The sequence below is a fragment of the Pseudochaenichthys georgianus genome, chromosome 17 (genome assembly GCF_902827115.2).
Source record: "Pseudochaenichthys georgianus chromosome 17, fPseGeo1.2, whole genome shotgun sequence".
Taxonomy (NCBI): Eukaryota; Metazoa; Chordata; class Actinopteri; order Perciformes; family Channichthyidae; genus Pseudochaenichthys; species Pseudochaenichthys georgianus.
In genome coordinates, this window is record NC_047519.1 from 34,030,198 (window position 1) to 34,045,603 (window position 15,406).

A 15,406-nucleotide genomic window follows, 5' to 3' on the forward strand; every position below is an offset into this window, starting at 1 on the left:
TCAGCAGCAGATTGAGATCCTTTCTGTCTAGTCTATCACGGAAACCCTGCCAACATAAAATATTCATTACTTTTGTGAAAATCTTTCTAAACGTTGAGTTTATAGTAGATTCACTGGAGATCCCACACTGCCGGTCTGCAGCAGCTTCTGCCAAGAAGAAAACAGAAGTGCAAATGAGATTATCGTGCAGATTGCTTCAATATTGATCCGTGAGTGAAATCCAAACTGTGCGTTTGTTCAATATTTACATGGATGCACTTTCCATGCACTCTAAAGGTGCCTCTGCTTTAAGTGGGCTTTTTAGTGTCCTCTGTGGTAGCTGCGGCTGCAGATCGTCTCTTCTGGAATTTAGACAGACATTTAGTGTATATCTCTGAATGGAAACTCCCAGATTTCAATTTAGAAGAAATGTGATTAAACCTCCTGTTCAGTAGTTGTTGCAGATGAGATCATGTCAACGAGACATACTAAACATACACATACATGGGATCAGGGTGTGAAACAGGCAGGTTTAATACTTCTTCTTTAAGTTTGACTTTATTTTCTCCTGCCATCCTTTTCTACTAAATGATTTCATTAGCATGCTTAACTTATAATTGCAATGCCAACATGCTGATGTTTTGCGTGCCTTTGAAAATTAGCACTAAAAGTACATCTGGGCTGACAGTAAGGCTGAGCGTAATGAGTTAACGAGGCAACTCCATTTATTTGTCAGGAAATGTAAATCTCGGCTTCATGACGGCGTTCAATAAAAAGTCAGGACATCTCAAAAGAGAAACAATCAATGCTGAGGGAGACGTGAATGCGTGCGCACAATTTGACCAAAACACATCGATAGTGTACTGACATTTCACTCAAATCTACAAGTTAAACTCATGTCAAAATCACAAGGATTCATCTTCTGGGAACCGTTATTGTATCTACAAATCAATTGCCAATCAATGAAGTAGTTGTTGTGATTTCAGTCTGGACTACATTAGTCAAATGACCACCATTCGCAACCCGTCTCATGATGCTTGCACGGCTACAAAGGTATAAACTAAGATGTGTCCTTGATAAAGGGATCAATACACAGGTTTGAATTGATCCTGAGGGGCGCATACATGTCTTTGATAAATGTCGTAAATATATATATCGTAATATCGTAATCCTTACCATTGTAGTTGAGATATTCCTCTCAAAATCACACTTTAAGCTAATTGTGGCACGTGAGGAAGAATCGGGGAATCACCAATGTCACCAGGATTCACCATCTGCGGATATTCCATAGAGCCAGGTTTTTAAATATGTTTCTGTGATGTGCTGGTGACGCTAAAGGTCAGGGGATCGACAAAGTCAGTGGGATTCATCCTATGGGAACCATGAATACCATAAAATAACTAATTATCCAATAGTTGTTGAGATATTTCAGTCTAGAATGAAAGCCATCTGTAAATCCAGGCTGCTTACTGAAGAAACTCGAGCTTCAGCTATCGCTATTCATTCGTAATACAAAATAGCTTCGACCTGGTTTCTTCCGGCAGCCCAATCATTCGAGTTCTGTTCATTTGTTCGGCATCTCTTAAAGATACATCTGTAATTGATGCTCTTTGTGAGAATGGTTTAAAGAAGTATAATGGCATGCATTATCCAAAGGTCTGTTAGTGGTGTCATCGCCTCGGCATTAGCTGGCAGGAAGATACTCGTGTTAATGCGCACATCCAGGATGTCGGCCTCGTCAGAAAGAACTGATATGTTGACAGAGGCTCTTGTATTACCTCTGGGATGTTTGTAACATCACATTACGGCCTGAAAGAGTTACAGCACTCAGATTTAAAGAGCAGCCTTATGTTGTGAGGCCATGTATTATTGAGGACTGTTTGTGAGTTGGAAGAAGTGCCAAAGTGGAGAAAAGTTCGGCTTTCGACGCAGGGGCGATGATCTCAGAGGTCAAAGGTCGTCGGGACTTCATTCCTCTGGTGCTGCAGCAGACAACAGTCTATGTGTGTCGCAACACAATGGACGTCTCCAGAGGAGTCGGCGGTGTCTGCTCTCAGAGAAAACACAGAGAAAATGACTTAAAGACGTTTCAGTGTTTTTAATTATATTCCTAAATTATTAACTTTAAATATTCTCAATTGTATGTTATAATATGTGTTCAAGTTCAATGTAATCTGATCTGATGTTTTATCTATCATTTTATCTATCAATGTGAATAAATTAAAGATGACCTGTTATGTCTTGGACCTGCCTCTATTGGACTCCTTTGTTTATTTCCATGTCACACTTGCGCTTCTATTGGCTAGCGTTCCAACACATTGCATGAGATAGGCTAAGGGGCGGGACATCTCCAAGTGATTGACCAATCACAACAGAGGGTGGAAAGAGGTGCGGCAGCACAGGCAGTACAAATAAAGAGCTTTTTGAACATTAAAGCATGGAGACATGTCACAGCAGAGAAACAAAATGTAAATATGAATCTGAAGATGGTTATAATAGGGTTAGTATTTAAATAACTTGAAAATGGCGTTTCCTTGTACTCATTGTGCATACCTTGCGTTCTGAATCTAATTAAATGAAGTTTACTCGATCTGTTTAGTTTCAGTTTAGACTAAGCATGTTTACATTAAAAATAAACCTTCCATTTCATATATTTTAGTTACAAAAATATTATTTCATGTCGATGAGGACCAAGAAAGTATTCATCCAGTCAGAGGTTGAGGTCGACTTGTCAGCCCAGGATTATAGCTGTTTACTTGTGTTTTTTAATAGCAGGAGGTTTGTTTGCGAATGGTTTCATGAGCTTTGAGTGGAGACTAATAAATGATTTGAGGTGAGCGACTCCTTCTGGGAAAACACAACCTCCCCATCCTCACTGTCACATACATCATCATTTCCAGATGTTCAGAGTCATGGTTCAATGTTTGCTCTGTGATGAAGTGCTGTTTATATTTATATACTTTACTTCTGCAACTTGTACTGCCGTACGTGAAGGAGGCTGCGTGATTTCATACATTTCAAAATGACCTAAAACATCTCTATATTTAAAAACAAATCAATGACAGACTAAGAGCCAGTTGTTAAATCGTTTGGGGTCCTGCTTTGAATGTGCCAAAAGTGAATGTACTCACTTCCCAGAAATATTGCATGTACTACTACAGAGATATTATCATTATGGTTGTTTGCATCGTATTACTTTTTTAGAGCCCATCTTCCACCTTTGACACCGACATTAACGCACGAACATACTTTCCTCTTACTACTCAGCAGATTTGATATGAACTGCTAAGCATCATCCCAACCTGAAGATAGATGTCACAACAAGAATAACTGGTGAGTGATTTATCTCTACTCCTGCTGGGGGTTCATTAGGTAGCTAATGCACATCTAATCTGATTCTAGTGTAATCATTAAAAGCACAAACAATAGTGCTTCCCAGTCACAAAAACAAACCTTGATTGAAGTTGAGCCTCATCCTGTGATTTCATAACCTTGTTAGGAGCTGCATATGAAAACCAAACCACTCATCAGTCCCTGCATTAGTCCTAATGTGATTGTAACTGAGTATGTTATTTAAAGTTTCCTGCTGACGCTGCTAAACCTGCACTGCTGTAACACCTGTTTTAATTGACACATATAGACTTTGATCACTGTGGTGAAAATCAAAATAGAGATGTTTTATATGAGACAGAAGTATAGAACACATTAGTAATGAACTACTTTTACAAATACAAATATAAAAATGTACATAATAATTAAGCTATGGATTATTATTATTATTTAGTTGATTGTCTCGTTTGATTGTTTAAAATGTTGGTGAGCAACAAAGTAGACTTTTATATATGTGTATGTGTATGCATCTAAACAATATTTCATAAAATAATCGACAAAACAAACATCCCAAAAACTATTTTCATTTCATTTGGTCTAATAAAGGACTACTTTGTTGTTTTTGTTTTATTAAAATAACATTTCAATGTACAAATACTTCAGCCATGTACTTACCCAACTCATAAGGGATCATTCAAACCACAAATTACAAAAGGTAGGCCTATGAATGCTTGTTCAAAGATTTCATTGTAACATTTGCCATTTTAATCCCTTGGGTTAGTATTAAAAAGGTAAATTAAGTGTAACTGTTGTTGTTTTACATTTATTTATGAAAAAATTACCATATAGGCTATAATCAACAGCTTTAATATCAATGTAATAATCATAGTAATACATGTAGGCCTATCGTGTTTACGATCAATTCAACTTCCTGTGGGACGCTGTTGTCATGATAACATGAGCCGACAGGGGGCGCTGGCTGCGCGTGTGACAGAGGAAATCCAACATGGCGTCTTCAATAACAAACCTACCGCTGCTGCTTTGTTTATCTTCGTTTTCCATGCAAATCATCTCCTCAAGACTAATATCTGAACCGTGTTACAAACCCATCAGAGACGAGACTCCAGACTCTGTAAAGTAAGTGGAGAAATGATGTTCGTGTTGCTCTGACAGGGCACAGTTTAGGGATTTTGATTTGTTGTTGTGAGTAAACAAACGGAAATCTTCGTACGTTTTCTACAAAAAAGGCTATGTTTGTGTTAAAGTTAATATACAAAGTGGTACAATTTAACTTAAACATCCACTCTCATGCAGGTACTGTTTTAAGTAACGTTACAGTTTTGAAAGGTAGGCTTAATCCAAAATAAAACATCAACAACACGTTAATCCACTAATACATAACGGTATGCTACCAAGCAGAATATACTGTTATTAATATGACACACATTTAACTAGCTGCACAATCCGTGATGCTCGCATATCAATCACGCAATTTAATGGTATGTTATCATTCTAAAATGGGCCATCATCATGCATAATGTTTGTTTGTTTGTAGCCTTTATTTAACCAGGTGAAAATCCCATCAACGATCTCTTTTTCAAGGGAGACCTGCAGCACATGGTTACACATAATGAATTATTTTGGTAATTACAATGTTCTTTACATTTTAAACGGTATATCTTTACACTGTATGATTACTACTTTTACTTAAGTGAACTATCTGAAACTTCTACTGCTCTGCTATATTGTCTTGTTCATGCATTTTTGCAATATTATTTGGTATGTCTCCCTTGATAATCACCATTTTAATGGTCATATGGTTAACCTGACCAAGTGTAGGTTTTACATATAGACATTATTTACAGCAAAATGTGAAATGACATTTTACACAAATATGACATGTGAAGATATTACATGCTTGTAGCCTACTATATTCTTATAAATCATAACATGGTATTGATCTTGGAAATATATCCCTTCAAATGAACAATCAACTGGCCTACATATTGAAAAGCTATCATAGGGTTTGAATAGAGATATATTGATTGTTGCCCATTCCTGCATGGCTTGCAGAGTAATTATTATTATAATGGAAGAGCATTGCCTGATTAACTGTCATTGCACCAAATTAGAGACAACAATTTGTCAATGAAAGCATGCCAATTTCTGTAGAAACGTTATTACTTTATTTTGGGGTTTTATGACAGCGATCATTACAACTTGGTTTCTTATGGTACATTCATCTAAATGTACAAATTAGAACTGTGACTTTTTCTGATATAAAGTGTTTTTATATTCTATCCACTACTTTTGTATGACTTACCCTTTTTACATGTTTAAGGACAAAGGCCCGGCCACATGAGTATGTGAAAGTGTCGGACCTTCCTCCGTCCTGGGACTGGAGGAACATCGAGGGGAAGAACTATGTGAGCACCACCCGAAACCAGCACATCCCCCAGTACTGCGGCTCCTGCTGGGCCATGGGGGCCACCAGCGCACTGGCCGGTAACCAAGGGGGGGGGGGGGGTTGATAGAAGATGGGATTAATGTAAAATATATTTTAGACAGACAGACAGACATACATACATTCATATATTTAGTACGATTATTTTAAATTTAAATTTTAAATTTAAAGCTCTAGCCTGTCTAACAACCTGTCCAGTTCACTTGGATCCCTTCTAAATCTTGAAGGCATCTTATCTTAAAGGTGGGGTATGTCATTTTGGAGAAACCAGCTCGAGTGCGCTAGAATTTAAATCTGCCTCTTCCTTCAGACTTCCTTAGAGCCCCTCCTCCAACACACACGAATGTGCACTTCACCAATGAGGGCACGAGATAAGTTTGTGCACAGATGGAAGGCTGACAGGCAGGTAGGCCATCCAGTTACTTTGGCCGGGCCGGCTCAGATGATTGGTCGTGCTTTTTACAGCGCCACGGCTTCCACAGATTAAATGTTTAACGTATTTATTGTCAAAGCAAAGTGCTAATACAGGGGCATGTAAATGTATGTAAATAACTTTGTATTTCTATGTGTAGAGTAGGTTAGACCTAGAAGAGCTTTTGTGTGTGCAAATGTGTTGTTTTGTTTCATGTACTGAATTTCCCCCTTTGGAAACAAGATGGTTGATCTCAATGAATACCTGTCATCCTTAGTTGTGCTATAGTCAGCAACATGCAGTCTGACAAGATAAAACTGTATTTTCTTCAACATTGTTTTCCCATTTCAACATTTGTATTGTTATTGTTTTGTCCAAGACCGCATCAACATCAAGCGAGGAGGGGTGTGGCCGTCGGCCTACCTGTCGGTGCAGAACGTGATCGACTGTGGTCGGGCGGGCTCCTGTCACGGAGGAGATCACCTGAGAGTCTACGCCTACGCACACAGGAATGGCATCCCTGATGAAACCTGCAACAACTACCAAGCCAAAGACCAAAGTATAAAAATAATAATTTCTATCTTTTAATGGATCTGATCACCCTGCATACTGTTTCCACTATTTGGCCAAAAGTATGTCGACAACCTGGTGCAGGGCTATCCTTTTTCATTTGTTTGTGCTTGACCTCTTAGTTTCATTGAGGGAAATCTTAATTTTAAAGCTTTTTTATAATAGTCAAATATTGGTGTAATGGTTTGGAGTCCACTTATTTTTGGCAATTTTTTGTGTAAAAAGTTTAGAGAAGTGTTATTATATTGTAAACTGATATCATCAGGTTGGTTGTAGTGTTTTAAAATGTATTTCTATTTGTCATTTTTAGGAACAGATGATGGCAGGTTTGTCATGTTGTAATACAAATATATTATTTGGTCAATTTAAACAATATCATAGATCTCCACTTGTTCCTTAAAGCAGCTGTTTTGAGTCTCAAACAAAACAAATTAACAATATCATAGAGGGTGTCTTTAAATCCTATTTCTGAGTCTGAAAATCCAACATATTTCATTTATTGTGTTATAAAATTGAGAAAAAAGAAGGAAATCTCCATATATTAATTAAAATAATTTGTTATTATCTCTTAAATCATATTAAACTATCTGATTTGTTTCAGAGTGTGAGCAGTTTAACCAGTGTGGCACCTGCTCCTTTGATTCGTGTGCTGTGGTGAAGAACTACACTTTGTGGAAAGTTGGCGACTATGGAGAAGTTTCTGGAAGAGACAAGATAAAAGCTGAGATTTACACCAACGGGCCCATCAGGTAGAGTAAGTCTTCCTCCCCCAGTTCCTTTTGACACCTCCAGCAGATCTGTTGGATCAAACTTTTGGAAATGTATGGAAATTATAGGATTGCGACTTAAAAAGCTTAAATAAGATGAGAAATCTGAGTTTATATTATCCAAATAAAACTTGTATACATATTATATCAATAAAAGACCTTGAAGGAGAAACTGCTTTAGTGAAGCTCTGACTGCAGATTCATTGCAGAAAACTGTGTTCCTGGAATTTGGCACTGAAAGTTCTCACAGTTACAAGGACGCTTTGTGTTCCTGCTTGAACAGCCGAAAGCACTTTGAAAGAAATGTGAAAATCTATTTGACTCCTTTTTTTAACCCAAGTCTCTTTTCACATTTTTATTTATTAACATTTAAAAAGTTTCCCAATTTGAAATCGATAAAGAGTTTTTACTCTTATTGAAAAATAGTGTCAACAAAGGACTTTTTATATAAGGAAATAAAAAACATCAATTAAATCTTTTTAAACTGAATTTCCCCATGTGGGATTAACGAAGAGTCTTCCTCTTCTTCTTCTCAATTTGATGTTATGTTATAGCCTTAGTTTTTAACTTGTGTTCTTGTTCACCATTTTGTATCCTAGTGTTTATTTACTTCATTATATTCACTTTCATTTATTGATTTTTGTTGGGGAATAATTTGCCCTCCTTCGCCCTCTGACGCAGCTGACCAAGCAGCCGTTATCTCCCATAAGGAGGGGCTGCCCTAGCATATTGTTGATGCAGCCAGTTTATGACCGGACAACTCTCTGTCAGAGATAGTTATTGTTGTGGGACACATCCTTCTCGGGGTGTAGATGACCTCGAGCCATAAGCGACAACACATGTGATTCAGTGTCCTCAGCTGTTTAGTCTATCTATTGAAGAATGTTGATTATTACACTCTGAACTAGTTAAAACCTGGAGCTACAGGAGGGTTCTTCAGAATTGATTGTGGCATCTCAACCGTGTGGTCAACCCGTGGCCCGTGGCATGTCTTGTGAATTCTCCGGCCGAAGCTCCGAATAAACCGTCAGTGTTTGCCATCAAAGCTCCAGCTCTCCTCGTGTCTCTCGGAGTCCTGACTCCAATTGCTTCAGAAGTTTCCCCCACAATTTTAGCATTTCATTATTTTACTGTCATCCTTTTACAATATATTATTTCACTTTTTCTCTGTGAATCACAAAAGGCTGCATTGTCTTATTAAACTTGCTGCATAAGTAGGTGAAGTCAGGTTTAACCCCTCTCCTTCTTTCTTTCAGTTGTGCCCTGATGGCCACCGCCGGCCTGGTGGAATATTCGGGAGGCATATTCTCAGAGTTTCACCCGCTGTCTCTGTCCAATCACATCATCTCTGTGGCTGGGTGGGGCGTGGCGGTGGACGGCACCGAGTACTGGATCGTCAGGAACTCCTGGGGAGAGTTCTGGGTTGGTCTCTTTCTCTCTTTGCACCACACCCTGCTCTCAGTCAGGAATGAATCACCTCTGCAGCTAAAACATGCACACCTAAATACTTTACTTGGAGGAGCCTGTGACCGAAGAATGTCATTGTTATAACTACACTGTAGCTATGTACATATGACTATAAAAGCCTTGAACCTTTACTAGTCATGGATTTACTCTGTTATCCATTTACCTACCAGACAGTGTTTTTTCAGTACATGAAATTCATTGATTTGGGTTTTTGGCCCGCAGAATAACTAATGGATGCTTTGTTTTGTCTTCAGGGGGAACACGGCTGGGCGAGAATTGTCACCAGTTCCTTTAAAGGAGGAAAAGGAAATTTCTTCAACCTAGGTATCGAGAAACACTGTGCATATGGAGACCTTGTTGTAACATAAACATTACACTTTTAATTAAAATTAAATAGAAAGACTCTACTTAATGGCTTTGTTTTATTTTTTAAGTGACTCTTAACAATATTGGATTTTTTATTTGTTTTTACTTAGTTTTTATGCCTTAGGCTGGCCACAATAAAAGGCCACTCTGAAACGTGCAGTTTTGCTTTATTGGGGGGGTCTGGGGGGGCCCGAAAACCAGTCAGTATCTGGTGTGACCACCATTTGCCTCACGCAGTGCAACACATCTCCTTCGCATAGAGTTGATCAGGTTGTTGATTGTGGCCTGTGGAATGTTGGTCCACTCCTCTTCAATGGCTGTGCCAAGTTGCTGGATATTGGCAGGAACTGGAACACGCTGTCGTATACGCCGATCCAGAGCATCCCAAACATGCTCAATGGGTGACATGTCCGCTGAGTATGCTGGCCATGCAAGAACTGGGATGTTTTCAGCCTCCAGGAATTGTGTACAGATCCGTGCAACATGGGGCCGTGCATGAATGTGCCGATCCTGAATGGCACAACAATGGGCCTCAGAATCTCGTCACGGTATCTCTATGCATTCACAATGCCATCAATAAAATGCACCTGTGTTCGTCGTCCATAACATACGCCTGCCCATACCATAACCCCACCACCACCATGGGCCACTCGATTCACAACATTGACATCAGAAAACCGCTCACCCACACGACGCCACACACGCTGTCTGCCATCTGCCCTGAACAGTGAAAACCGGGATTCATCCGTGAAGAGAACACTTCTCCAACGTGCCAGACGCCATCGAATGTGAGCATTTGCCCACTCAAGTCGGTTACGACGACGAACCGGAGTCAGGTCGAGACCCCGATGAGGACGACGAGCATGCAGATGAGCTTCCCTGAGACGGTTTCTGACAGTTTGTGCAGAAATTCTTTGGTTATGCAAACCGATTGTTGCAGCAGCTGTCCGAGTGGCTGGTCTCAGACGATCTTGGAGGTGAACATGCTGGATGTGGAGGTCCTGGGCTGGTGTGGTTACACGTGGTCTGCGGTTGTGAGGCCGGTTGGATGTACTGCCAAATTCTCTGAAACGCCTTTGGAGACGGCTTATGGTAGAGAAATGAACATTCAATTCACGGGCAACAGCTCTGGTGGACATTCCTGCTGTCAGCATGCCAATTGCACGCTCCCTCAAAACTTGCGACATCTGTGGCATTGTGCTGTGTGATAAAACTGAACATTTTTAGAGTGGCCTTTTATTGTGGCCAGCCTAAGGCACACCTGTGCAATAATCATGCTGTCTAATCAGCATCTTGATATGCCACACCTGTGAGGTGGGATGGATTATCCCGGCAAAGGAGAAGTGCTCACTATCACAATATTTGAATGAAATGGTTATTTTGTGTATATAGAAAATGTTTTAGATCTTTGAGTTCATCTCATGAAAAATGGGAAAAAAAACAAAAGTGTTGCATTTATATTTTTGTTCAGTGTACATACATGTTCACATTTTGGTCAACAGTTTTTCCATTTTCATTTAGCTGTATCTACATAGCCAACATAAGAGGAAAAAGTACAAAAAGAGATCAATACAAATAATAATAATAATATAGACATATGAAAAGATAAATACATACAAATAATAATAATAATAATAATAATATAGACATATGAAAAGATAAATACATACAAATAATAATAATAAAATAAAACATCAAAGGGCTGGGGGGTGTCATCAACAATATTGGACATTTAAAGGAATAGTTCAACATTTTAACACATTTTACATTTTTATTGTAAACTATTTGTTTTACATCTGGGTTTTTGCTAAATATGCTCTTGGACAAGAGCAGTAACATCCTGGATCCTCAGCTGGTTGCCAGGCAACTGTTTTGCATGCAACTTCCAGTAAAACCACAACCTGTAATTTAAAAATCTTTGGGTCTTGTACTTACAAATTAGAGGCAATGTGTTAATAAGTAAGGACCTTCAGACATAGCCAAGCTAGCTGTTCCCTACTGTTTCCAATCTGTATGCTAAGCTAACAGGCTGCTGGTTGTGGCAACATGTTAACCTTACAGACATGAGGTGACCTGCCTCTTGAAATGTTCATTTAAGTTTGAAATAACATATTCTCCGGGGGGTAAAAAATCGGAGAACAAACAACTGCATGTCCTTCTCTTCAGATCCAAAATGAAACGTTTCTAAAGGACAGATTATTCCCTCACACGACAGGCAGCCAGAGTCACACATTTAAATTCAGCCGTGGTGAAACAGCGTTGGCAGGTCTCAGGAAAGGGGGGGGGGGATCACAGCTACATTTTCTCTTTTGACCAGCGCTGCATAACATCTGCACGAACAGCTTCTAATGAGTGTCGAGCAGTCAGAGTCATTTAATATGAACACCTGACTCATGGAAATGTCGCATTCAGGTGTTACGTAAACGATAGCATTGCTTACACATATCACACCATTAAGTAGCCTACTCCGAGTTTTTTATTTGATAGGTCTCCTTCTTGTTAATTTCTCTTGTCATATGGATTTTTCTTTATTGCTCAAACATCCTGGATCTTTAGTACAAAATATATATTTTGTGTGGTATTCTGCAGGTATCGAAGTAAACACACACACACACACACACACACACACACACACACACACACACACACAGAAAACACAACAGCACGACAGGTCACATGATCCTCCCCAGCAACCCACGACATAAGGCCTTTTTTCATTTCATTTTTTCAAATGACTGTCCAATAAACCACTCCATTAATGAATCCGAGGCAGCTACCCCACATTTGAGTGAATTTCCACTCTGATGTTTCAGTTTGAGGCTTTAATCAGCCAGAGTTTGATTCAGTCCTCATATTAAGGCATTCTTCCATATTATAATCCTGGCTGTGTTAAGGAAGCCTGAGAGAACCAACCCACACTGAGCCAGCTGGGAGAACAGATGTATTTTAAAGAAGACAACACATTTGCTGTTCCTGATGCAGAGGCACTGATTGCTTGTCTGATCTTCTGAATTTTGTCAGTGAAAAAGGCAAAATCATTGCACGCCCTGGTGGATAGAAATTCAGAGGCTACTGACACTGGGGGGTTAGTTAGTCTGTCGACGGTAGCAAACAAGTCGCGTGCGTTGTTTTTGTTTTTGGTAATGATGTCAGAGAAGAAAGACTGTCGTGCGTTTTTCAATTCCAAATTATAAAGGCCAAGTCTCTCTTTATAGATTTCAAAGTGAACCTGGAGATTTGTTTTTCGCCACCTGCGTTCAGCTTTTCGACATTCTCTTTTTTCTGTTTTCACGCTCATGGCCTTTCTCCATGGAGATATTTTCTTGCCAGACACTTCCTTTACCTTAGTTGGAGCAATGGCATCTATAACAATTTAAATTTTTGAATTAAAATGATCTACTAGCTCATTTACTGAGGTGTTAGCAGGGGCAAGTGTGGAAGAAAAATTCTGAGTAAACATTTCCCTAGTATATTCAGTTAAATATCGCTTTGTGGTTACCTCTTTTTGAACACTTGTGTGAACAGAAATAGAGCTCTCAAAGAAAACACAGGAATGATCAGAGAGTGCAACATCAGTCACCACAACCTTAGAGATATTCAGACCCTTTGAGATAATTAAGTCCAGAGTGTGCCCCTTATTGTGCGTGGGCTCCGTCACATGCTGAGTCAGTCCATAGCTATCAAGAACACAAAACAGTTCTTTAGCCCCTCTGTCCTGGGGGTTGTCAACATGGATGTTAAAATCACCAACAATGACTAGACGGTCAAAGTCAATACACACTATAGACAGCAGTTCGGTAAAATCATCAAAAAAGCTTGCACAGTATTTGGGTGGTCTGTAGATATTTAGGAACAGAGCTCGAGAGGAGCATTTCAGCTGAAGGGCCACATATTCAAAAGAAGCAAAGTTCCCATAAGATGTCTTCCTGCATTGAAGGGAATCATTGAACAGAATAGCAACTCCACCCCCTTTCTTATGCATTCTTTCCTGACTCATAAAACTAAAGTTGGGAGGGGTTGATTCGATAAGAACAGCTGCACTGTTATTTTGTTCAATCCAAGTTTCTGTTAAAAACATAAAATCGAGATTGTGCTCAGTGATAAAATCATTGATTAAAAATGTTTTCCTGCCAAAGACCTGATATTTAATAAAGCTAGTTTAAGTTCGTTAAACACACTATCAGTCAGGTTTTTTGTAACAAGCTGTGGCTGACATGGAATCACTGCTAAATTAGATGAACTCACACAAACGTTTGAGCGCTTCCTGTATGTTCACCGCTCTTAATCTATTACCTATCAACACAGATATCGGCAAAGCTACAGGCATGTCCTGGAAAGAGTTGAGTGCCATACGCCCTTGAGCCTGGACCCAGCAGATATCAGTTTGCAGCATTTTGTACACACACATCCCTATCAGGCTTTGAAGGGGAGGGAGGACCCACCACCAGGGGCGGCGCCAGGGGGTATCTAGGAGTTGCTATAGCAACTCCAACAATTGGCCTAGCAACGGCTTAGCAACCCCATTGTTTTGATATGAAAATGTATCATATTTATACACATTCTCGCAGCCCGCGAGAATGTGTATACATATGATACATTTTCGCGGGATCTATCAGGGGCGGGTCGTTGTAATTTACTGCGTGAACTGTTACTTGGCTAATTCTCAGTAGATCGAAAATGGAAACATTTCTCACAGTCATAAGTCAGCGTAAACGACCGCGTTCTGACCCGCTGCACCCGCAGCAGCAGGACCAGCTAGCTGCTACCACGAGCTGCAGTGGAACTAGCGCTGCTCTTCTCCGCACCGTAATGATCCACTGCCCTCATTTCCTCCACCCTGCTCTCTGCAGAGCTCCACTCCAGAATATACAAATTCTGCTAGTCAGTGATTCTCAGACACAGCGTCTCACCCTTTGAGCATCTCGGCAGAAATGAGCAGTCACTCCTCTCAGTTACAAATGGTCATTTTAAATGAATCAAGAATGTGTTGTATTTTCCGACATGGCGCATTGTTCGAGGCGTGCTGACAGTGAGATCTAACACGGGGAATTGTGAATGAGGAGAAGAGAACTGAGAATGAGGAGGAGGAGGAGGAGGAGGAGGAGGAGGAGGAGGAGGAGGAGGAGGAGGAGGAGGAGGAGGAGGAGGAGGAGGAGGAGGAGAAGAAGAGTCACAGAATGAGGCCAGAGAGGAGGAAAAGTGCGTTATTTAGGCAATGTTGTTGTTGGTGGGAGTTAGGGAGAGACCGCCCCTTCCAGGTGTGTATGTGTGTGCGTTTTCCGGTGTGTGTTACGTGAAAGTCATGCGTGTTACACTATTGATTGGTTCTGTAAATAAAGAGAACGTTTTCGACATTGAAGGCTTGAGTGATCTTGAATAGCGGTGAACGCTACAATATGAACAGGCTCGTGCTTGGCCCACTGGTATTGTTTGTATATTTTGAAAATTAACTAGCAACGCCGTGCTGTCATATAGCAACTGCTAAGCTACTGCAGCAAAAAAATCCTGGCGCCGCCCATGCCCACCACCCTGCTCCTCTCATCATAGGAGGGCAGGGTGAGAGATACACTGTAGAAAGGGGGGTTTGGAAATCTGCTTCCATCTTCCTTGTATTGTTTTGGTTTGGATGATTGTGGTAGGCATGGTGATGAAGCCGGGGGAGATGGTGCGCATCTCTGCTTCGGTGATTTTGGTGGGCGTCGTTGAGGGGGGGGGTAAAGGACATGCTGCCAACCCTGCGTGTCGCCTTCATGCGGTCATCGAACTCCAGGGGGGTGGGCGAGGGTGAAAGGGTGAGCGGAGAGTAGAGAGAGCTGGGGGATGAATGAAGAGTATCCTCAAAGGCGTTGACAGGGAGGGTGACGGGCAGTGGAGACTCCTCCATTTGTGTCATAGGTCTCCCATAATCAGAACATTCCTCAGGCGGGTGCAGTGATACTTCTTCAGGGTTTTCTGCGCGATGTGTTGTGTCTTTCTCCTGTTTTTATTCCTCTTGCCGCTTGTCCTTGGCAGAGGGAACAGATTGATGACGCAGGCAGTTGAATATGTTAG

The 15,406-nt window shown here is 40.5% G+C and overlaps 1 protein-coding gene across 2 annotated transcripts; it reads left to right on the forward strand.

The window, feature by feature from the left end:
• Positions 1 to 4,309: 4,309 nt before the first annotated feature.
• LOC117461754 (cathepsin Z) lies at positions 4,310 to 9,416 on the forward strand. 2 transcript variants are annotated; one of them, XM_034103656.2, is made up of 7 exons: positions 4,359 to 4,446; positions 4,865 to 4,952; positions 5,651 to 5,814; positions 6,565 to 6,744; positions 7,357 to 7,504; positions 8,779 to 8,944; positions 9,244 to 9,416. In XM_034103656.2, the coding sequence occupies exons 2-7, from the start codon at positions 4,927 to 4,929 to the stop codon at positions 9,355 to 9,357; spliced, it is 798 nt and encodes a 265-aa protein (XP_033959547.1). In that variant the 5' UTR covers positions 4,359 to 4,446; positions 4,865 to 4,926; the 3' UTR covers positions 9,358 to 9,416. The 2 variants fall into 2 exon arrangements, with proteins under 2 accessions (XP_033959546.1, XP_033959547.1); XM_034103655.2 differs by lacking the exon at positions 4,865 to 4,952 and having other exon boundaries at positions 4,310 to 4,446.
• The last annotated feature ends 5,990 nt before the right edge of the window (positions 9,417 to 15,406 follow it).